Source organism: Equus caballus, chromosome 12 (genome assembly GCF_041296265.1).
Source record: "Equus caballus isolate H_3958 breed thoroughbred chromosome 12, TB-T2T, whole genome shotgun sequence".
NCBI classification, from domain to species: domain Eukaryota; kingdom Metazoa; phylum Chordata; class Mammalia; order Perissodactyla; family Equidae; genus Equus; species Equus caballus.
The window spans coordinates 39887624-39910753 of NC_091695.1; the positions used below are offsets into that span (position 1 = coordinate 39887624).

The window sequence follows — 23130 nt, forward strand, 5'->3', positions numbered from 1 at the left end:
GGGGTGGGGCTCTCGGCGCTGCCGCAAAGTAAGCCGTCAGGGAGGGAAGGGAGGGGGGAAGGGAGAGACGTGGAGAGACAGCAGCCGGAAAGCGAGGACGGCACAGACGGCATACGCACGACAGTTCGGTGTCCCGCGGCGACAGAATTGGAAAGGGAAGGGGGTGGGGTCTGCTGGCCTACGCGGAAAAGGATCGCGCCTGCGCAATGGGGCTCCGGACTAGCCCTCCCCTCAGGTACCACCAATCGGAGTCCCGAGGTGGAGATACTGGGCGCGGAGGGAGGGGAAACTGTGAGAACTAGCTGGAAAGTCGCCCCTTGGCGGCTACGTGGCACAGCTGCCAACCCGGTGCGGCGCCGCGTCCCCGAGTCGGCATTCCCCTGCGGCTTGCGGGGCCCACAGTGTAAGTGAGGCCCAGGGACGAGTGACTTGATGGGAGGTCCTGCCAAGCCCCTAACACCGTGATTGTGACACTCAGGAGCGGAAACAACTCCTGCGGAGGTGGCGACTTGCCAAATTCCTTTTGTTCCCGCTCTGGCTTTCTAGAGCAGAGCACGTGTATCTAACCGGAGCCCAGGTCTGAAACCCTCTAAAAGTGGGATTTCCTCCCATAAACCGCCTTGCAGCCCTGGGATGCTGTTCCTACTGCGAAAAGAAAGGGGACTTAGTCCTGGAGCCTGCGACAGGGGAGGAGCCTAAGGGAGAACCCAGCCATACCCCTTCCACCTCCCGTCACTCAAGGGGGCTCACAGTTTCAGACAAATTCTGATGGGTTGCCCTTTGCCCGTGTTCAGGTCTGAAAATCTCTTACCCAATTTACCAGAGAACAGGATGAATTCCCCTAAGTGAGAGAATGAAGACCCCTGAACCCAAATTTCAGGCCCTGTCACCATTCATAAATCTGGGCAGCAAGGTCAATGTGGAGGCTAACTTGCTTCCTCTCACAGATCCTGCTCAACCCACCCACCCAGCATGTCATCGTTCAAGAACTGAGTGGGCTCCAGGGGCCAGACCAACACGTCCTGGGCACTCCCTGCAGCTGCGATAAACGGTAGGAAGGAACGAAACAGGCTGCTGCGGTGGAGGAACAGGGAGACCTCGAAGTGGCCAAAAAAGCCCTCTGAGAAGGCTGCATTATGGTCTGGGGAGAGGAAGTACTGGGTAGGGGCAGGATTATTACCAAGTGGAAATCAGAGGAAAACTGTAGTGTTTGTTAAACTAGCAGCTTTATTGCCCTTTAGGGCCCTGTCTTCACTTGAGGAGATTTCGAAGTGCTTGAGGGAGGAAAACCTGTAAGAAATGATAGAGATCAGGGAACAGGCCTTGAGCATCCTGGAGTGGGGTCACAGTGAGAGTGTGGTCAGCCTGGGAGGCAGCCACCACAAACGTCAGAAGTGGCTCAGCCTCTGGCCTCTGTTCAGCACTGCTCAGTCCTCTCAGCTCCTGGGTCACCCGAGCCTCAGTCGCCAGCCACTCTGCTCCTGTGCCAGCACCACCTCCACCTCCTTGCTTGGTTTGCTGCTGCAGGCGTCGCCGTGCACGCCTCCGCCCCTGCCACACTCGGTGCCACAAGGCACAGCGCCAGCTCACTGAGGAGAGCAACGCTCCCTTCCCTGTCTCACTCTGGGACCCTTCTCTGGCTGCCTCACGTCCTTTGGGCCCCTGCTCTGCCAGCGCTGCATGGCTTGACGGCCCTTCTTCTCCAGCAACTACATGCTTTCTGGTCATCAGGGGCGGCTCCCCTGGCTGCACAGGGCTCCACATGGCCCAGTCCTGCCCTGTCTCTCCAACCTCTATAACCATTTCTTCTACACCATCTTCGCCGTGGTCCCCTGCACATCCCTGCTGCTCCTCCTTCCCCTCCTCACAGCTTTTGTTCTGTCCATCTAGTTTCAATCTTTTGCTTGTCCCCCCCTGGGGAGACTCCCCAGTTCCACCTCCCTCTGACCGTAATCTCTTGGTGCCCTGTTCTATATGACACCCCAATGCTTCCCTTAACACCTGGACCAGGGCAGCAGTGAGCTGGGTGAAGGGAGCAGGGGGTAAGGGGATGGGTGTTGCAGACAGCAGGGAGCTAGGGGAACTGGGCTGCAGGAGGGGGAGCAGCCCCCAGTCCCGACCCCGGGAGGAACGACGCTGGTACTGGAGGCTTCGGCAGTAATTGGCTGCCGCTCGACAGCAGTTCTGTAGCCGCCCGGCCACCCGGCTGGTCACATTGGCTGCCACATTGTGACTCAGGTCAAAAGGATCCTGGAGATTCATAGGGCCGAGGCGCAGACCCTCCCAGAGATTAGAGGGCAGGCCCCCTGCCACAGGCAGTGCCTGACCCTCTCGCAGGGACAGCAGTGAGCCACGAAGATCCCAGCAAGAGACACAGGAGAAGAACTGGGCTAGCAGGGAACCTGGAGCAAGAGGAAGACCAGGGAAAAGGGGTTACCTGAAGGCCAGAGCTGAGACAAGCCCTGCACCCGGGCCATTCCCTCTGGAAGACTTTCCTTTTCCTTTCCAAGGGGTTCAGAGGAGTACCCAGAAGCCAGGCTCCTCTGATCCCTATACACAAGAAGTCAAACCTCTCTCCCCATGCCCCCAGCAGTGTCCTGCCCCAGATGCTGCTCCTTCCCCTTGCTAACAGTGTAACCTTGGGCAAGCCACTTAATTACTCCAAGCCGTGGTTTCTTCATCCGTAAAATGGCAGTAACAATATTAGCTATTGCATGAGGTTGCTGTGAGAACCATGCCTGGCACACAGTGACTGTGTGAGGTATGTTTCCTACTATTGTGATTAACATCATTTATTAGTCCTCTACCGGGCTCCCCAGACTCACTCAGGGGCTCCTTATTGGTGCTGGGCTCCAGTCTCGAGGCATCCCTGGGGAAGCTACAGTCCCAGCCATCAACCTCCACCTGTTCACCCTCACCTGTGAAAGTAAAAAAGGTGAGGGTCAGCCTGAAAGCAGGAATACGGGGGTGGAAATAGGGGTGACAACAGAGAGATCTGATTCCCAGGGTAGCTAGTGTGTCTAAGTGAGATGAAGAAGAGAGATGAAGCTAACAAGATTGAACGGGTGGACGCTGGGCTGCCGTACCTGCCTTCTGGGTGAGCTGGGCCACAGTGGGCAACACAGGAGGGTCCCTGGTCTGAAGGAAATAGATCACGAGCAAGGTCAGGGCGTAGTTATTGAGAAGGGGGCCACTCCCTGGGTAAATAATCAATAATGCCAATTAGAACAGAGGTGCCTCCAATCCCCTCCTTGGTGGTTTTCTCAACCCTGGTTCCTGTACCTGCCCATCCTTCTCTCCCTGAATCCCTGCCTTTGCCTCAACACCAACCCAGCCCCAAGTGTGTCCTGATTCATTCTCACCTGACAGCCCTCGACCCTGAGCCCAGCAGCGGAGGGTGTACACAAGGGGCCGTACTCGTCCATCCAGCTCAGAGCAGAGACTCAGGAAGCGGGAGTTATGCAGGGCCAGCCTGGGACAAAGGGAGACGGGTGTCAGGGCTTGGGAACCCTCTGAACCTATCACCCCCAGCTCTCATTCCAGACTGGCGTGCTGGGGACCAGCTGGAATAAGGCCAAAAGAGGGTTTCCAAAGTGTGTGCTGACACATTGGTCTTATGAGAGGGTGTACAAACCATCAAACATGTTTGGGAAACACTACATTCTAAAAATGTCTTGGACATTCACAGAGCATGGTATTATAAGGCTACTCAGAGCCTTTAGTGTGCAAAGAAACAGACAGAAAGGGACGGAGACAGGGAAGACAGGAGAAAGAGAGGGAAGGTGGCAGTGGAGGAGAGGCAGGGAAGGGAGAAACCTGTGTGTTTAATTTAGCATTTCCCAAACATATTCAACCATGTAACTCTTTTCTAAATCTCTTAAAAATAATATTCCGAGAAACACACTTTACGAACACTGACATGGAAGCCAGACAGGAGGTGAGTGGCAGAAAGAGGGACGGGACCAAACAAGGATACCCTCGAGGCCCAGCAGGTGTGGGACGGTTCCACACCAGGGCTCCCTCCTCAGCCACCTCTGAATGCTCAGCTGGCCTTCCCCGACCACCCCGCTAAACAAAGGTACCGGTTACTGAGGGAGACGTCACCATGGAGACCTGAAGGCCGATGGCAGAACTTGACTACAGGACGTCGGGCAGAGGGCACAGTTTGGACTCGGTACACTCCAGGGACACAGCCCCGAAGAATGGATCCTACCAGCTCCAGCATGGCTACACCCTCTGTCTTCTCCCCATTCGGGGCCTCTGCTAGTTCCAGAGACTTCCCTGGGTCCCCCTCGCCCCGGTCCTCCTGCAGTGGTGAGGCTGGAGGCAGGGACTGGGGAGAGGCGAGGGTCTCAGAGGCCAAAGCAGAGTCCGGAGTCCGGGGTGCCAGGGAGGAGGATGGGATTTCAAAGTCCAGGGCTTCCGAGTCTTGAGGAGAAGCTGGAGGCTGCGAGTCTGGAGGGGAGGCTGGGGTGCCAGCCAGGGCTTGAGGATCCAGTGGGGATGCAAGGGCCGAGTCCAAGGACGGAGACTCAGGAGCCTTTGGGGCTGGCTGGGGATAGAAATGAGCTGAGTGAGTGCCTCCCCTGCTGTCCCCCAACCCAGGAACATTCCCATCCCCAAGAGATATCTGTTACTTACTGCTTATGTGCCAGGCCCTATTCTTAGGGCTTTATATATATTAACTCATTTAATCCTCACAGTTTTTTTAAATTAAAAATAACCTTTTAATGCCATAAAATCAATGGTCTGTATTCTGCAAAAATGCCACTGTCACCAAAGAGAAAAAAGGTAGAGGAACTGTTCCAGATTAAAGAAGACTAAAGAGACAACACAACAGTTCATTGGCAGGGTAGCTGACCCGGTTGGAGAACGCATTGTAGATTAAAGTCTGGTAAAGCTGTACACTTGTACCAGTGGAGCACTTCCTCAACTTGACAATCATGCTGTGGTTGTACACTAGAACACCTTGGTTCTTAGGTGCTACACACTGCAATAGAAAGGCGTAAAGAAGCATGATGGATGCAACCTACTCTCGATGATTCAGAAAATATAAATGGTGTGTAGACAGAATGATAAAAGAAATTTTATTTTAAACATAACCCCTTTTGTGGGGCAGAAAGTATCAGGAACTCTACTTTCTGCTCAATTTTGCTGTGAAACTAAAACTGTTCTAAAAAATAAAGGCTTTTAAAAAAATAATAACCCTTTCCCATTCCACAAACAGAATCTGTACATTAAATGTTAGAAAATACAGAGAAGCAAAAACTTAACCCGAAAATTGCCTTACTGTATGTCCTTTTATATATATTTTTTCCAAAATAAGATAAGATACACACCATTTTGAAATCTGGTGTTTTCCTGTTATAAATGCCATCTATCCCATGTCAATTCATTTTTATCCTATTGAATACCCAGCCACATTCACAATTCTCTAATTACAATAACCCTTTCAGGTGGGTCCCCTTGTCCCTATTTTACAGATAAGGAACTGAGGCCTGAGAGGTAACTGTTTGCCCAGAGTCACATGACCATTCCCACTGACTCTTCCCAACTGCCTCCCTGGTCACTCACCTGGGGCTCTTCCAAGTCACCCAGATCCAGGAAGAGGTCAAGATCACAGCCATGGACATCAAAGCTGTTTATGGAAGAGCCAAAAGGATGGACCACACAGCCTGTGTGCCGAGCAGAGAATAAAGGTCAACAGACATTAGGGAAGAGTAGAGGGCAGAAGAACATAATGGGGCGTGAAGGTGGAGGAGCAACCGAACAAACACCACTAGCTGAGGGGGGAGTGGGGTGCAGACACTGGGGAGGGAAGGACAGGAAGGGCACAGATACAGCTGAGGGAGGCGACTCACCAGGGAAGAACTCTGTGAAGACCTCCTGCATCAGGGCCACCACCAGGCTCCGAAGCTGCCGCTCAGCCTCGGACAACTCCCTCAGCCCCACGAGCTTTACCATTTGTGCCCCAACGTCTGGGGCCTCAGCGAGTGCTTTGGCCAGCTGGTGACTGTCAGGGGCCGCCCCTTTGGGGGATTTGGAGGCAGGGCTCTGGAACTCTTTCTGCTCCCGTGGCCGGACCCGCAGGCGATGTCCTCCCAGGCTGTGCTGGGGCTGTGACAGGACAGCTTCCCGGGCACCCACGTCCCCCATCTCCACGATGGCAAACACTCCCTGGCAAACCACAACAGGGGCAGGGATGATGGTTTTAGAACCAAGAATCCAAACACACAGTCTCACAGTGGGTGAGAATCTTTGAAGTGGGGACCACCCTATAAATTGAGAATATTTGCTTAATGTTTCTCTAACAGGGAGCATATTTAGAAAAGCAATTCTCTCCCTCACTTCTATCCCACACATTTTACTCTCACCCCAGCCTGCCTCTGAAAATCTCATTTGACCTGTTTCACTGTCCCCTCCTCTTCCCAGTGATGTGATTTCACTGTTAGACCATGACTCATAAACCCCCAACTTTTCCTGCTTTAATTAGACTCTTTTGTTTTTTAAAGACTTTTTTTAAACGATTTTATTTTTCCTTTTTCTCCCAAAGCCCCCCGGTACATAGTTGTGTATTTTTAGTTGTGGATCCTTCTAGTTGTGGCACGTGGGATGCTGCCTCAGCATGGCCCGAAGAGCGGTGTCATGTCCGCACCCAGGATTCAAACTGGCAGGACCCTGGGCCACCGAGGAAGAGTGCAAGAACCCAACCACTTGGCCATGGGGCCGGCCCATAGACTCTTAACATTAAGAATCCATGTAATGAGCACTGTGCCAGACATAAATATAAACACATAAACCCTATCTTTGACAAATTTACCATCTAGGAATAACAGCGATATGACAGCATGCTGCTATGATTTGGCTGAGTTCACTTATTTACTGTTTTTTGGGGTTTTTTGTGGGTTTTTTTTAAGGAAGATTGGCCCTGAGCTAACATCTGCTGCCAATCCTCCTCTTTTTGCTGAGGAAGATTGGCCCTGAGCTAACATCCGTGCCCATATCCCTCTATTTTATATGTGGAACGCCTGCCACAGTGTGGCTTGATGAGTGGTGCATAGGTCCGAGCCAGGGATCTGAACTGGTGAACGCCTAACCGCCGAAGCAGAGTGAGCGAACTTAACCACTATGCCACCAGGCCGGCCCCTGATTTGGCTGAGTTCAATGAAATTCTTTAGGCCATTTTTTTTTAAAAGGTAAAATGTTAGCAGGAGCAGGAAAAAATATGACTGCTTTGTGGCAAAAGTTCACTATTCTTTTATATTCTCTTCAGTGGTAAAGCTCGAGCCTCATCCTGCTTATAAAAAGGTACCCTCAGGGCTGGCCCCATGACTGAGTGGTTAAGTTCATGTGCTCCACTTCAGTGGCCCAGGGTTTCACCAGTTTGGATCCTGGGCACGAACATGGCACCACTCATCAGGCCATGCTGAGGTGGCGTCCCACATAGCACAACCAGAAGGACCCACAACTAGAAGATACAGCTGTGTACTTGGGGGCTTTGGGGAGAAGAAGAAAAAAGAAAGAAAGAAGACTGGCATCAGATGTTAGCTCAGGTGCCAATCTTTAAAAAGAAAAGATACCCTCTACAGTAATCAAGACATTGTAGTACTGGCAATAAGACAGGCATTCCAATGAAGGGAATGTTGTTGAGGCTCCAGAAATAAACCCGTATATCTATCATCAACTGTTTTCAACAAAGGTGCCAAGACCATTCAATGGCAAAAGAATAGTCTTCTCAACACATGGTGCTGGGACACTGGATAGCCAGATGCAAAAGAATAATGTTAGACCCCTACATCACACCATATAAAAAATTAACTGGCGGGGGGGGCGGCCAGCCACATGGCTGAGTGGTTAAGTTTGCGCACTCCACTTCAGCGGCCCAGGGTTTCGCCAGTTTGAATCCTGGGTGCAGACATGGAACCGCTCAAGCCATGCTGAGGCAGAATCACACATGTCACAACTAGAAGGACCTACAACTAAAAATACACAACTATGTACCAGGGGAGCTTTGGGAGAAAAAGGAAAAAAAATAAAATCTTAAAAAAAAAACTAACTGGGGGGACGGCTTCCCCAGCACACAGGCCTGAATTATGGATGGGGAAAGAGTGATAATGAGTATGCAGTTTCTTTTTGGGGTGATGAAACATTCTGGAATTATATAGTAGTGATCGTTGCAGAACTTTGTAAATATACTCACAACCACTGAAATGTATACTTTAAAAGGATGAATTTTATGCTGTGTGATATCACACATGTGCCCTTCCTACCCTCACTTCTACTTTTATGCCAAAGAGAGCAAAGAACCAAAGTGAAACCAAGGAGAAAGGCAACCACTTGGACCTGCCCAGGCCAATCTTCTGACTCCGAGGAATCACGCGGCTCACCAGGCTGCAGTTCAACTCCAAGTGTGCAACCAAAGCCCCAGCTAGAAATTAGGTGTCTCTATGCCTGGCCTTGTCTCTGTGTACATATTCCTCTCAGGAAGCACACGGAAGGCATTAGGGAGGGAGGGATTAGCAGATTCAGAAGCCTGTATCCTGGACATTCATCTCGTCTCAATAGCAGCATCCCCAGCTAGTCACCATTTAATGAGGGCTTATTATAAACCAAGCTGTTCGTAGAAGCTATTTCTAAGTCTCATAAGACCCCTAAAAAGTATGTATTATTATTCCCATTTTAAAAATTAAGAAAATAAAACTCAGAGAGCTTAAGTAACTTGTAACTGCCTCCCAAGTAGGGGCTCAAACCCCCAAATCTCCAACTTTCCAGCGATGATCTCCCTCAAGGAAATGTCGTGGAGATTAAATGAGATATTGTATATAAAGTACTTAGCACTAATTTGTACATAGTAATTGCTCAATAAAAATTTTAATCATTATTGTTATAATAATTAAAAGCCTCAGAAACTTTAAGTTCAGGAAAAGACCATTCTTTACAACTGAAATAAATATGACCAAAAATGGGGACATGGAGCTTTCTGAAGAAGTAACCTGAGGCAGACACTGCCAACTGCCCACCAATACACATTCTCCCTTTCTTCCTTACTAACAGAACCCCAATTTTTGTTCAGAAGGGAAAAGTGCCCAGCTAAAAAAAAGCTACATTTCCCAGGCTTGCCTGTAGCTAGGGGTAACTATGCAATAGAGTTCTGACCAATGAGATATAAGCAGAAGTCTACTGAAGAGGCCTCTGGAAAAGGTATCCTTCCGGGAAATAAAGAAAAGGGAGGAGGGTTCAGCTCAGCTGACCATACCTTTTATACTCTGCCCTTCAACTTATCCCTTCTTCTTGCCATAGGATGTGGAAGCAGCATTATTACAATTCTGAAGTGAGAGCCACGTACCAATAATGACAGAGCAGGAAAACAGGAAAACCCTGCACAGCTCAGGTCTGGACTTCTTGTTCCAAGAGAACAATTAAACCCCTTTTATTGAAGCCATTGTGGGTCAGCTGCTGACTGCAATCTCTTAAGAAAAACAGACCCCACTCTATCCTAAGAGAAGACCTGGGCTGCTAAGGAGATTTGGGATCACCTGAGCCACCCCTTCAGAACTAGAGGGCAGTCTCAGAATACAGTATAACCACAGAACACAGCACCACAACAGTGAACTTTTTCCAAGAGACTACAGAGAAACTGACAAAAGGTCTGCATGGAAGCAAGACAAAAAGGACCACCAAGAACAAGCTTGTTTGTCTAGCACTGTCCAGAGGACAGGGTGTTCTGACCAGATAATCAGTACCTCTCAGTATAAGTTACTAAACTGCTAACTGGGCTATCAACCAGTCTCTTGGAGGGTTAGGAGACAACTCCCAAAGTTGTGGTCACTGTAATTACTCACTGAATGTCTACTTTCTCCACTAAACTGTAAGCTCTGTGCAAGGAGGGGGCGCATATATCCTATCACTACTCAGAATGCAGCTCTAGGGGCCGGCCTGGTGGTGTAGTGGTTAAGTTCGCACGCTTCACTTCAGCAGCCTGGGGTTTGTGAGTTTGGATCCTTGGCACGGACCTATACACCACTTGTCAAGCCATGCTGTGGTGGTGTCCCACATACAAAATAGAGGAAGACTGGCAAAGAGGTTAGCTCAGGGCCAATCTTCCTCACAAAAAATAAAATAAGAATGCAGCTCTAAGCACAGTGCCTGTTACAAAGTTAGCAGTTAGTAAATATTTCGCAAATAAAAGACTGATGGAAGAAATAAATGATGAACAAGTCCCCCAATGACTAAATCTGGTGAACTGATAAAATCCAAGCAGGGGCTGGGTTGGGGAGGGGCTCACAACGCTGGATTAGCCCAAGTACTGAAGAAGAGTCCACCGAGAAGCCACACTAGACACCAGCTCAAACAGGCTGCTGGCTTCTCTCTCTTGTTTCTTTCGATATGCAGCACACCTGACTCATTCTTTACACGGAGAGCCATTCACTCTACCTTGTCCTTGTCCATGACAACACTGGCCACAGATCCAAATGCTTGGAAGTACTCAGAGAGCTGAGCAGAATCCACATCCCGGGGAAAGCCACTGACAAACACACTTCGAAGTCCCTGGGCCTTTCGGGCAGCTCTTAGTTCTACCAGGTGCCGGTGCTTCCGGCCTCCCAGGTGGGCATGTAGGCTGGGTCCTGCAAAGACAAATGTGAGACAAAAACATCTGAATTACTCTTCAGTGTACCTACTCCCTGACTCTTCTCTGCGTGCCTAAATCCTACTGATCCTTCAAAGCCAGAGAAAGTGTGACCTTTGAATACACAAAGTTCTGACTCCTCTCACCTTCCTCTCTTGTCCATTTGTCTTTATAGGGTATTCCCTCTAAGTAGTTCCCAGGAGAAATGGCTACACTACAAGAATTTCTTAAACCATCTGTAAGTGCTAGGTAGAGGAGTATCTGCAAATTGTAAAGAAATGAACAGGTAACTTATCCAGGTCATACAAAGAACTAAATAAATCAGGACCCTAGACTATTCCCCATGGATCATCTCTGGGTATGGTGTAGAGATTCCAAGTGCAGGATCTGAAGTCACATTGCCCAAGTTCAAACCCCAGCTTTGTCAAACTGTGTGAGATCTTGGGGAAGTTACTTAACCTCTCTCTGCATCAGTTTCCTCAGATACAAAAGGGAGATAATAGGGTCCGGCCCTGCGGCACAGTGGTTAAGTGCGCATGTTCCGATTTGGCGGCCCGGGGTTCACTCGTTTGGATCCCGGGTGGGGGACACGGCACCGCTTGGCACACCATGCTGTGGCAGGCGTCCCACGTATAAAGTAGAGGAAGATGGGCATGGATGTTAGCTCAGGGCCAGTCTTCCTCAGGATAAAGAGGATTGGCAGTAATTAGCTCAGGGCTAATCTTCCTCAAAAAGGAAAAAAAGGGAGATAATAATCGTACCTACTACATATGTATTATTCACATATAGCACATGGCAGAGAGTCTGGTACATGGTGAATGTGGGAAAAACTTGCTGCTATTATGATTTTTATTATATTTTGAGTCAGCTGCTTGATGTCACCAATGTAGATGTGGGGCCAAGGAAGACTATCTTGGAGTTCTGGCTTGCCCTTCAGGACAAATAGTGCCATTTACAAAGAAAAAGAACAGAAGATCCTGTTTATGGAAGATCAGGATTTCAAACTTCAAAAGTGGAATCTGAGGTTTCATTGAGCCCCTTGCGCCGTCACACAAGGACTTCGTTTACTTTTCCAAACCCACCGTTCAGGCGTGCAAGCCATGCTACTTCACCCATCTCTGCCTTTGGGTAGCTCCTCTGTAGGGCCTCCCTGACTTACTACCTTCTCTGTGATGCCACAGCTCTCCAAACATATCTGTAGAGCACTGAAATTGTCTCCATCTCTAGATGGAGAGCTCCTTCATCTCTGAATACCCTCTCCCCACCCTAGAGCCTGGCAGGCACAAAGGGAATGTTCAATAGATGACGGTTAAAGCGGGAATAAAATAACGAGGCTTTCGTCGTGGAGATTTCGGACACCGGGAAGGAGCGGAGTAAGGTGGTGGGACTTTGCTCACTCTCTAATCCCTTCGGACGGGCGGAGTGAAAACGGAGGTGAGTGACCCTACCAACTGACTTGACAAGAACTATGATCTATAACCGTAACTTTCGCTAAGACCCAGAGACGAAGCCCACAGCCACCCCCCTCTCTAGCCACCGCTTACGGTTGGCTGTAGTCACGTGGCAGAGGCAGCAGCGGAAACCCCCACGCGGCAGCGATTCGACATCCGAATCCACCGCTGCCATCGCGACTCTCCAGTACCAACAAAATGCAACCACTCCTGCCACCACAGGAATCGACTCCTACAAACCGTAACGCGCTCGGAAGCAACTTCCGCCAGTTCAATAGGAAGTGACGTAGCACCGGCCAATCGCGCGGGCACACTCCTCCGGAAACCAAGCTTCTTCGACTCAGGGTTCCGTTTCCAGACTGTGTTAACCTAACTGGCTTTAGGAAAAGCGGCCCATCTACGATGCTTATCTGCATGCGGTAAGCCGATTGGTGTGCTCTGGACTGTTCAGGCGTTGATTGGCCGAAAGAATCGTGAATATTCATAACAGAAGCCACAAAGGCAGGCGCCGGTTTGCGGTCGGGGCCAGCTTCTTGACAGCCGGCCGCTTCCTCGCTGGGTGGTCGTGGCCAGGCTGTGCCCTCCTTCAGGCGACAGGAGAGCCCTGCGCGGCTGTATCCTCAACCCTATATTACCTAGCGAATAAAGGCGGAGGATGAGCAGCCTCTACGAAGCCCAGGGCTGCCCCTGGATTCTCGAACTCCTCAGGGCGTTACTCTTTCCCTCTGCCCTCGATCCTCCCCCGAAACGGGTGTTCTGCGACCCCTTCCTAGCCTTGGTTGGGGAGCTAGACCCCCACCGGGCATCTTGCGGACTCCATCTTGGGGGGCCACAGCCAGATCGCTGCAGTCCTGGTGAGCCGGGCTTTCCTTCCGCAATAGTGGGTTGCGCGGAGGGTCCTCAGGAGGCGCCGGAGCCACGGGCCCACTTCGAGGCATGCGATGGAACCTACTACGGTGGCCACCATATAAGTGAAGACATTGGACGATGCTGCTTTGCCCCACACTGGGATAGTGGTCAGCTTCTCCCGACATCACTGAGGTGTTGGCTCAGGACGGGGAGAGAGTAAGGGAACTGGGGAGGCCCTAGGGACAGAGACCATGAGATGGAGGAGACTATCTGATGGGCTAAGCAGCTCTTGCTGTTGATCAGCCCACAACTTTGGACTGTGGAAAGAGGAGTGGACCTGAGGCAGTCATCTCAAGGTCTGTAACCTTGAGCAAGTCACAACTGCAAGGTTGTTCCCCATCTCCAAAGAGCATGTAGTAGGCTTAACTTCTTGTTCTCTCTCCTAAGGTGCTCCTCCTGTTGGGCCCAGCTCAGTCATATGTTTCCCAAACCTAAAAAGGCAGGAAACAGCACTAGCATGGGCCCTGACATCAAGACAGTTGCTGAGGCTGGCCTTGGGGATCCTTGAAGCAGTATTCTGTGCAAATACAACACGGAGCCAGGTGTTGTATCCTAGAGATCCTGGAGTATCCCACAAGGTGGACTACATCCTGCCCTGGCCTCTAGCAATTCCCAGAATTCCCTCAGTAAAAGGGAGAGGGAAGTTAAGAGTTGGGAAAACACAGCAAGAAGAACCTTCACACACCCACCCCCAAGGGATGCCACCAGCTTTGCAGAGAACCACCTCATCCCAACTGCTTTGAATGAATCTGGGCCAAGATGGTGCTTGGGGTCCAGCACCACAAGGAGCCGGGAGCAGTTTGGGTCCCACAAGAGAGAGCGCTACAGCAAGCTGCCTGTCAAGGCTGCAAATGTCATAGAGCTGTTCCCAGGGCAAGCCCCATCTGTACCTCTCTTATAGTCCTTTGTCCTTTCTTTTCCCAAAGACACACACCGCCAACACACACACACATACATGGCAGAGAACAGCTGAGCCAGGAAGAGCTGAAGAAAACAGCTTTTTATTTGTTACTATAAGAACCAATTACAGAATCCAAGGTTAAAAAAACGGACAAAAGATCTTTATTTCTGAGAATTGGCGTACAAAAGGCGGAGGGGACGAGGGGAGGGAAGGAAAGAGCGAGCATGGGCTGGGGTTGATGCCAGCTTAGGGGCCTCAAACTCCAATTAGGAAAGTCCAGACACCGGACAGGAAGAGAAACTCCCAATTAGAAAAAAAAAAAAAACAGACAGACATGGCAGTAATGGCAGTGCACGTCCCCCTCCCCAAACCAGGTACAACCACCTGATATCTGTTTACTCTTCCCCTCCTCCATCCCCTTTCACAAGGGGAGGCAAAATTTTTCAAAAATTAAAAAACCCTCCCCCCAAAACTGTCCAAGACAACTGTGGGTCCTACCCCCCAAAATAGGCTAGGTTCCCACAATGGGCCAAGTTCCTGCAGTCTGCCCTCCATCACCAGGCATGGAGAAGCACTGGAGGGGACAAGCCTCGTAGTAGTAACACCAGAGGGCGCCCAATCCCTCCAAGGACACACACTCACTTGCTCCCTCCCTCCCTCCCTCCTCACTCCCTTCGATACTAGAGGGAAGGGAGGTTAGGTGCCCTGGGCACCCACTCTCTAGCTTTCAGCCCACCTCCCTTCCCCACAGATGCTCAATCCTCCAGGACAATGGGCTCATTGGTGCTGGCAGGATGCGAGGGTGCAGGCAGAGGAACTGGGGGCCGCACTGCAATCAGTGGTGGCTTCACCTTCAGGGGCAAGTTGGGCCTACGCGCAGCTCGCCGCATTTCCAGGTGGGTCAGAGCCTTCCGCAGGGCCCTGGCCAAAAAGAGAAGAGAGGAGTCAGGAAGGCTAAGACCCTCAAGGTGAAACCCCACATTCTGCACTGCAGTTCTTTCAGGTAATTCTTTTCTGGCATCCCTACCCTGCACCCACAGTCTTCCTGGAGCTGGTCTTGCTCAGATATTCCTATTTCCCATACCCACCAAGGTAGGTTGTCAACCTCTCAGCCCCTCCCAAGGTGGGCTCCCTACCTGGTATCTTTTGTGGCCACAAACACCACAGGATTGGGGGCATCAGCTGGGTTTAGTTTCTGACGCTTGGCTGCTGGCTGTGAGCTTGAGCGAATCCCTGAGGCCAGAGGCCTTCCATTGGCAGAGAAGGGGACCCCTGCCCCCGCCATCTGGAAAAGGGTGGGGCAGCACAATGAGAGGGGACTCTCTCAGACTCCTATCAAAAATAAAAGCCCACTCAACTCAGCTTGGCCCATTCCAACCTGTCAACTCACAGTCTCATAGGGCCGCTTCACCATAATGCCCCCTAGTCCCCGGTTCTGGGTCAGCTGGTTTCTGTTGATGGGTGTCTTGGTACCCCGAGGTGTTTTTGGTTTCAGAGGTGCCTGGGCCACTGCCAGGAAAAAAAACAAAAGAAAACTTAGAGAGAACTTTCATCCTTTCTCTTCTCTATGCAGTTTCCCTGGGCATCCCCAAAAGTAGTGATGGGGAGGGGTCTGGCAAACAATTACCAGTATTTCAAAAATCACATGTGAGTGTGACCTTGTCAAATCAGTAGAGTAATACTGGATAGCTTAGGAAAACACATTACTAACCTACAAAAGTACAGTTTGTTAGACTAAATCTCTTAGGATTCAACGGGAAAGAACAAAGCAGGGAGAGAGAAGGTTCTTGATAGGAAAAGGACTGAGAGCTTAACACCACCCTAACTGGTTCCCTGTCCGACACCCGCCCTGTATCCACAGTCTGGCTCCCCATCCCATACCCAGATCTTTGACGATAGTTGCCAGGGGCAGTCGCACCAGAGGGTGAATCTTCAATGGAGTCTTGGCGGCCTTAGGAAGTCGAATGGAGCCTGGAGAGAAAAGATGAAAGCTTTTTGAAAAGGCTTCACGATTCAGGCCCTCTTCTAGGGAGGAGCCACATCTAATCTCCTAACAAACCCTTGCAGCCTACTATACCTACTGTCACTAGACATCCAGAGAAACACCCAGTCTCTGGCCAGGGCGACCCTGAACCCACCAGGAGCCCCACCACTCCTGCCCTTACACTCAGCCTTGATGGCATTGGCATTGATAGGGGCGTAGGGTCGTCGGGCAGCCCTCCTTGGCTGTAACAAGTCCCTGCACATGCGTCTGGCAAGACGGGTCAGCTTCGTGGTTTGGAGCAGGAATGTTTGCCTGTTCTTCGCCAGCAGCTTGGCCCGGTTGGCGCTGGTCGTATATGGGGAAAGACTTTGGGCTTCAGGTCTGGACAAATGACTCCGCGAATGTGGCTCCTAGAAGGAGAACACAGGAAAAAGGAAGGACACAGAAGGACACTGAGGCTCCCTTCTTCCTTCCATTCTCTGCAGAGAGCACTTTATTCCTGCCTGATCTCTTTACCGCGATCCAGACCTCCCTGGCTCCCCAACCACTATCAAGCACCCACACACACATCAAACCATCACCACATAAGGAGTTCGGTGTTCTGGCCTTTGCCTAAAGCTCTCATCAATATGCTTACTCCTCTCCCCTGCCTGTCCCCCATGAGTCCTTACTGTGGTGCCCCGAGCAGCCCCCTCAAGCTGGGTTGGGGTCTTCAGTCCCCCGTACTTCTTCCAGTAGATCCAACAGGAAGCACAGAGGCGGCACTGCATGTTGGGTGGGCCCCAGGCGTACCACTGGGCAGACTGTGTGGCTGTAGGAGCCCAGAAAGAAGAAGGAGGTCAGAGGGGAAACATGCCACTGAGCCCTTCAGGTTCACGGGCCAGAGCAGACTTCCTGCCCAGCCCCAGCATCCCTGCCCCTCCCTGGAACTCACTGTGGCAGCTCTCGCAGGTCAAGCCCTTCTGGAATCCAGCCCCATTCATGCCAGGTTTTGAGCCCACAGAGACAATCTGGTTAGGATTTGGCTTCGTGCTAATGGGGGCAGCGGGGGAGAAACCACGAACTGGTCAAGGAAAAGAATCCATTTCTTACTTACAACAAGAATATACAACTATGTACTGGGGCTTTGGGAGTAGGACAAAAAAAAAAGAGACAATGGAAGATTGGCAACAGATGTTAGCTCAGGACGAATCTTTTCTGGGGGGGGGATTAAAAAAAAAAAAGGAATCTATTTCCACCTTGTCTCTATATTCGGTTTGTTTGGTTTGGTTTGTTTTTTTGTGAGGAAGGTTGGCCCTTAGCTAACATCTATTGCCAATCTTCCTCTTTTTGCTTGAGGATGATTGTCACTGAACTAACATCTGTGCCAGTCTTCCTCTATTTTATGTGGGATGCTGCCACAGCGTGGCCTGACGAGCAGTGTTAGGTCTGCGCCCAGGATCTGAACCTGCGAACCCTGGGCCACCAAAGCGGAGCAGGCAAACTCACCCACTATGCCACCGGGCCGGCCCCTCTATAATATTTGACCCTGCCTCCTGCCCACCTCCAAATCACTGAGGAAAGCACATGTTAGGGGCAGAGAAGGAAAATATGCCCATCTCCCCACCCGTCACACTTACTAAGTGGGGATGTACACCTGTTTCAGTTTGCTGTCTGCTTCAGCAGCTTTCAATCTTTTCTGCGGGAAGGAAAAAAGAAAGAAAGAGAAGGATGAGAGCATCTCAGCAGGAGGATGTCATAACTTCAAAGGCAGGGGTGAGCAGGAGGCCTCTGGTCCAACTTCCCTAGCCCAGACCATACCTGCTGAATATAGCGGTCTGTGGTTTTCCACATGTAATAAAACTGGACTATGCTGGCAAGTGACTTCCAGGGTAGCTAAGGAGGGCAGAGGGAAGAAGGATGAGCTGGCTCTGGCCCGGGCCTGGTCCTCTCACTTGTCGCCTCTTCCACCTCTCCTCCCAGCCCCTTCCACTTACAAAGTCCTGGCGGATATCGTTGAAGTCCTTCCCGTACTTCTCCAAGGCCTCCTCAAACAGCATGGCCTCTGAGGCAGACCATTCCTCCATCTCATCTCTACACAACACGGGGCCCCCCTGGGGCACCAGGGTCGACATGGCCTTAGCCAGGTCGTAGCCGTTCCGTTGCAACGTATCCATTGCATGAAACTACAGGGAAGGCAGGGAACAGTACTGATGACCTGAAACCCTCAGCACCACTCCTCTGCTGCCCTTTAATCCCCCCCACTCCCTCAGAGACATGCTCCTTTCCTGTCCTCAGGCTCTACAGGTCCCCACAAAGCCCAGCCTGCCCAACTACCCACCAACGTCTGCTCACCAGGGTGATATCTCGGGAGGCAGCGGCTGCACTCATGTGCAGGCTTGGCTGCCGAATGGAGCTGCTGCAATCTAGGGCTCTCGCGAAGGTCCCCACAGCTCTAAGGGAGAGATTGAGAAGTCAGGAGAGAAAGAGGAAAGCATGAGTGGGCTGAGGAACTAAGGCAGATCAGAAAAAAGGAAAGCACCCATGCCAAATAAATAAATAAAGTCCATCTCTAAGAATGGGACACAGCACTATGTCCACCTCTCCCCCAGCCCATCTTCCCCATCCACCCACCCCTCACCGGGCCACCACGAGAAATTGATCAATCTGCCGGTCTGTGAGAGGGTTGTCTGGGTCCCACACCTTCATCTCCATCTTCTGCTGGTTCCGATTATCAGATTCTCCTGGGGAACAGAGAAATGGCATCATCAGGGAAAGGAAGGGAGAATAATCCATGTCTTGACACTCACAACAGCACCTCGTTCCTCCTTGTCTCCTGCCTGGATTCTATCAGCCACCTCAACCCTCAGACTTTTCTGCCCAACTGTGCCCACTTGCCCCTGGCAGGTTCCTAAGGTCCCAATCTGTCAGGGTCACAGCACAAGAGCCATGCAGACTATGCACTGTACAACTCCAGGGCACACCATTCACAGAGACTGTGATGTTAAATAACCCAGTGGCCAGATGATCTGTCCTGTTGCATACCCTCTGCCAGGCGATCTGGGATCTCAGCTTGGTATTTGCAACCAACTCGGATCTCCCCCTGATCAGCCAGAAGTGTCTTCTGCACAGGGTCAAACACCAGTGAGTAAAAAAAGCAGTCCTGGAGATGGGAAGAGAGAAGGTTAGCAGGGCAGCAGTCCTCACAGGCAGGGGGCTGTTTCCAGAATTCCCAAGACAGGTAGTCTGTCAACCTGTACCTCATCAGTACTACTTTCCTCTTGCCTTTTAGGGCAAAACCCACTCCCCTCCCTCTTCTCCCAATACCTCTTTCTCACCTCCTTTTCCAGGTACTGGCTCAAGATATCTGTCTCATTCAAGAGGGTCACACTGCATTTCCCCCTACAGGAAAGAGGTGAGCAAGCCCCAGGTGAGCTCCTCATTCCCTTTCCACACCATCTCCAATCCACCACCCCCTCCTCTCCACCTTCTAAATAAGTGCATGAGGCCACAGTGGCCCTGACGGTCCTATACCGTATGTGGGTGGCTGGTAACGATTCAAATTGCCGAGAAAGAAAAAGCTCCCGGTGCTTCAGTTGATGTCGCTGCTGCTCTGACACCCCTGGCTGCTTCGATTCCTCCTCAAACTCCCCTGGGAGATCAAGGAAGAAGAAACCAAGTCAGAAACTAATCCAGAAAGAAGCCACCTTGGAAACTCTAGCCCAGGGAAGACATTTCCTGTCTCAGCTGTTTTTCTTATATTCCCCGGGGTACCTATCTTCCACACCCTTAGGCCACCAGCTTTTCCTCTTAACCCTCTCTCCCATTACAAATGCTCCCAACTCTCCATCACCAATGCTCTTAGGCAAGAGGTGCTGAGAGTACAAAGAAGGCCACAGAAATACATCCCAAACCCAGGTGCCAAAGCTCAGACACCACTCATAAAGCACAAATCAGCCCACACCAGGCCCAGCAAGAATATCACACTTGTCTCTTTCTTGCTAAACCAGCCTGAGGTCCAGAAACTCAATAAGATGAAAAAACATCACACAAGATTGTGTTTACCAGTTCTTCTTTTCAGATTTCAGAAGGCTCTTTGATCTTAAACATCACATGCAATCCTAACTATCCCTCACTTTCTACTTGGCTAATAATAGTTTATTTGTGGGGCTTTCAAGGACAGTATCTCTCAAGCCAGTGCCAACACCTTCCTACCCAAGGAGCTGCAGCTTGCCCTGAAACCTCAGTGAAAAGGGTTAACCTGGCTGGGCGCCAACCAAAGCGGGAGGGGGCAGAAGAACCACAGGCCCAGGCTCATTGGTGCATTGTTCCCAACCTCAGGGAGAAGGGGGGTGTGCGGCAGGCTCCGCCCCTCACTGTATGCTCCGGAAACCCTGTGCTAAGGCACGGGGGACCACACCCCCCACACCCCTTCTGATTGGACAAGGCCAAGGTCAGCCCTTGCCAGATGGGGATGGAAACCCCAGAGGGCCAGAGAACTTGGTAGGCCCAGCTCCTCATTAACCCCTTCATGCCCAAAGCAGCCTGAAATAAGGAAAATAATTTAGGAAGGCGAAACAAGAGAAAGGGGAAAGAAAAAGCTAAGGGAAACTGAAGGAGAAAAAATTTTTAACAGAAGATGAAAGCATAATGAGAAGAAAGCACAAAAGGAAAATAGAAAGAGGTAAAATGGAGTGGAAGGGAACAGGAGAGATGAGAAAGAGGGAAAAGTGCAAGAAAACTTTCCTAGCTTCCTCTTCTCTCCCTTCAATGCATTCTCACCATCTCCTGATCACAAAATAAGCCTGCTTCCCTGTTATTCAGGCTTCTAAGTACAATCTCTTCCTCTTCACCTTGACCTCCACAGCCACCACCCACTGTTCCAACATACCCAAAACTTTCCTCCAAGGGTCCTGCTTCTCCAAAGCTCTTCCTCAGCCCCTATTTAAATACTATCATCCCTTTTACTCACACCATTCACATATACAAACTCACACACAAGCCATATTCTGGCTTTCCTTATCATGGTCTCTCCACCCTGCTTCCAACACCAACATGTAAAAACAGGCCTCTCTCCAAAGACCAGGCATTTCCCACCCCCAAACTCACGCCCCTGCCTTGGGCATGTTAACCAGGGGAAACACCTGCAGCAACATGCCCTGGCCTCAGATCATGGGGAGGGGGAGAAAGGGGAGCCAGGGGTGGGGTGGGGGTACCAAGACACTCACTGGCATTACTATCAGCCAGGCTGTTGAGGCTACTAGAAATGTCCCTTCGCCGGAAAAGGCACACAACCTTTGCCTCCACATTTCCATTTGCAGTCTAAGGGGGGAAAAAAATGGCAGTGAAAACTGGTCATTTGACAACGAAAATGCATAAAGAAGAGACTAACAACAACGAATAAGTTTCTAAGGGATATACGTAGAAAAACCCAAGAAATTATGAATAAAGAAACTTACATTTAAGATGAGACTTCCAAATCCCTTTCCTTAGGCCCCAAGAAATAGAATAGTAAAGTTCCCACTAAGCTCTCAATAGCCTTTCCTGAATACATCGAATGAATGAATGAATGAATATGAATGAGTACTTAGGATAGGGGCCTCTCTCTCTCTCTCTCTCTCTTTCTCTTCCACTTGCAGTTAGAGACCTCAGAAGAAAGAGACCACTTGCGGGGCAGGACGGGACTCTGCTCCACTCACCTTGTTGAGCTCCTCAATCCGTCTAACCAGGTAAGGATTGCTGGAGGAGTTCTCAAAATAGACGTAATCTGTAGGAGGGGGTGGGGAAGAACCGGGAAGATCAGAGGTGGAGATGGAAGAGCCAGAGCACCGGAGAAGGGGCGGAGAAAGTAGATCTGAGTGGACCAAAAGACGATAAGGGTCCACGTAGAGAGGACGCTGAAATGTGGAAGCGGAGAGACTAAAAGAAAATAAGCCATGTCCCACCCCACCCCCCACCCCGACTACCTAGTTCTAAAATCAGATCCTTCACTCAAAAGTGAGCCTTAAGGAACAGACAGGAAGCAGGGGGTTCCCCTGCAGTCCCCAAAACCCGGCTATGGAGCTGCACCCCAGTCTCGGCGAAACGAGCAATTGTTCCCTCTCTTGCAGGGCCCCCACCTTTGCGACCGAGGCGCACAATAACGCCTGGGGAGAGGAAACCTCCCGGCGGCTCCCCCGCAGGTGGCAAAGCGGTCGCCCGGCCCTTCGCGCCCCTCGCCCGCCCTGTCAGCTCCTTCGGAACCACCTTCCCAGCCCCATGCCCCGACCCCGCGGCCCCAGGCGCGGCCCCGAGAGTGCCGTCGGGGCGGCCCCAGTCTCTCCGCGAGTCTCGGCGCCCGGCCGCGACGCCGTCCCCGCACCCCGGCTCCCCGCGCTCCCGGTTCCGGTTCCGGTCGGCGCTCGGGACCACGCCGCCGGGTGCCGAGCCTCTCCTGTGCTGCCCCCCAATCTCTCCCGCCCCGGTCCCGCAGCCCCTGCTCCCGGTACTCACCCCCCACCCGGTACATGTTGGCCGCCATGGCCGTTCCCGCCGCCGCCTCCGGCCGCACAAAGGGGTCCAGGCGGCTCGCGGGGACAGGGTTCGGCTCGAGGCGAAGCCCCGAGATCGGGGCTGGCGCTTCGCGGAAGTCTCGGTCGGACCCGCGCAGCCGGCACCTCCGCCGCCTCAGCCGTCGCGGTTCATCCCGGCCCGCGCTGTCGCCGCCGCCGCTACCGCCTCACGCCCCGGACGCCGAGGCCGGCGCCGGTCCGCTCGGCTTCTTCCGGAACGAGCTCGGCTCCCGCCGGACCGGAGCCAGGCCTCCGATCCCCCCGCCCTCGCCGAGCCCCACCAGACGTTGGGCTCTGCCGGCCGCGGGGAAGGCTTGCCCTGCCCGCCTCGGGGTTCGCCTCCTTCCGGAACACTTTCGGCCGAGCCGGAGAACAAGGCTGGGCGCTCGGCTCAGGTCGGAGAGCGAGACCCTACAGATCGGCTACTTCCGGAAGAGGTTCGGCTCCGTCCGGCGAACCGCGGCCCGGCGCTCGGTTATTTCCGTTGCGGCTGGGCCCCTCCTCCGAGGGCGGGAGAGGAGTTGGGCTTAACTCTATGGTCGCTGGAGCCCTGCTGCTCCGCCCGCGACCCGAAAGACTCGCGCGCCTTTGCGCTTCGCCGGGCTATTTGCAAGCACCTTTGCTTGTTATTTGCATGAACGGTCTACGCTCCCTTACCCTTTCCGCACTCCCCTTTTTCTTCACCCCCACCCCCTTGAGGCCCCAGAGGCGCCCAGCCGCGCCCCACA

At 51.8% G+C, this 23130-nt stretch overlaps 2 protein-coding genes and 1 long non-coding RNA gene across 6 annotated transcripts; 1 reads left to right on the top strand and 2 right to left on the bottom strand.

Annotated features, from left to right (window-relative positions):
• Positions 1-278: 278 nt before the first annotated feature.
• LOC138916725 (uncharacterized) lies at positions 279-4741 on the top strand. The gene is made up of 2 exons (XR_011424061.1): positions 279-403; positions 948-4741. It is a non-coding gene; the product is annotated as an uncharacterized lncRNA (long non-coding RNA).
• On the bottom strand, positions 1208-12775 carry TUT1 (terminal uridylyl transferase 1, U6 snRNA-specific). 3 transcript variants are annotated; one of them, XM_005598238.3, is made up of 9 exons: positions 12172-12775; positions 10435-10625; positions 5862-6177; positions 5575-5675; positions 4083-4552; positions 3363-3472; positions 3087-3197; positions 2826-2918; positions 1208-2402 (listed from the first exon to the last, which is right to left on the bottom strand). In XM_005598238.3, exons 1-9 carry the CDS (start codon positions 12251-12253, stop codon positions 1252-1254), a joined length of 2625 nt encoding a protein of 874 aa, XP_005598295.1. In that variant the 5' UTR covers positions 12254-12775; the 3' UTR covers positions 1208-1251. The 3 variants fall into 3 exon arrangements, with proteins under 3 accessions (XP_005598295.1, XP_070086114.1, XP_070086115.1); XM_070230013.1 differs by having other exon boundaries at positions 11710-12192; XM_070230014.1 differs by having other exon boundaries at positions 12025-12175.
• Positions 12776-13972: 1197 nt separating this feature from the next.
• Positions 13973-23071, bottom strand: MTA2 (metastasis associated 1 family member 2). Of its 2 annotated transcripts, none has more exons than XM_023654221.2 (18): positions 22344-23071; positions 21551-21618; positions 21080-21173; positions 19386-19503; positions 19190-19253; positions 18897-19014; positions 18493-18595; positions 18207-18306; positions 17849-18037; positions 17673-17747; positions 17492-17550; positions 16807-16904; positions 16544-16683; positions 16054-16282; positions 15770-15859; positions 15279-15397; positions 15025-15173; positions 13973-14809 (listed from the first exon to the last, which is right to left on the bottom strand). In XM_023654221.2, exons 1-18 carry the CDS (start codon positions 22369-22371, stop codon positions 14644-14646), a joined length of 2007 nt encoding a protein of 668 aa, XP_023509989.1. In that variant the 5' UTR covers positions 22372-23071; the 3' UTR covers positions 13973-14643. The 2 variants fall into 2 exon arrangements, with proteins under 2 accessions (XP_023509989.1, XP_023509990.1); XM_023654222.2 differs by lacking the exon at positions 22344-23071 and adding an exon at positions 21971-22226.
• Positions 23072-23130: the final 59 nt, after the last annotated feature.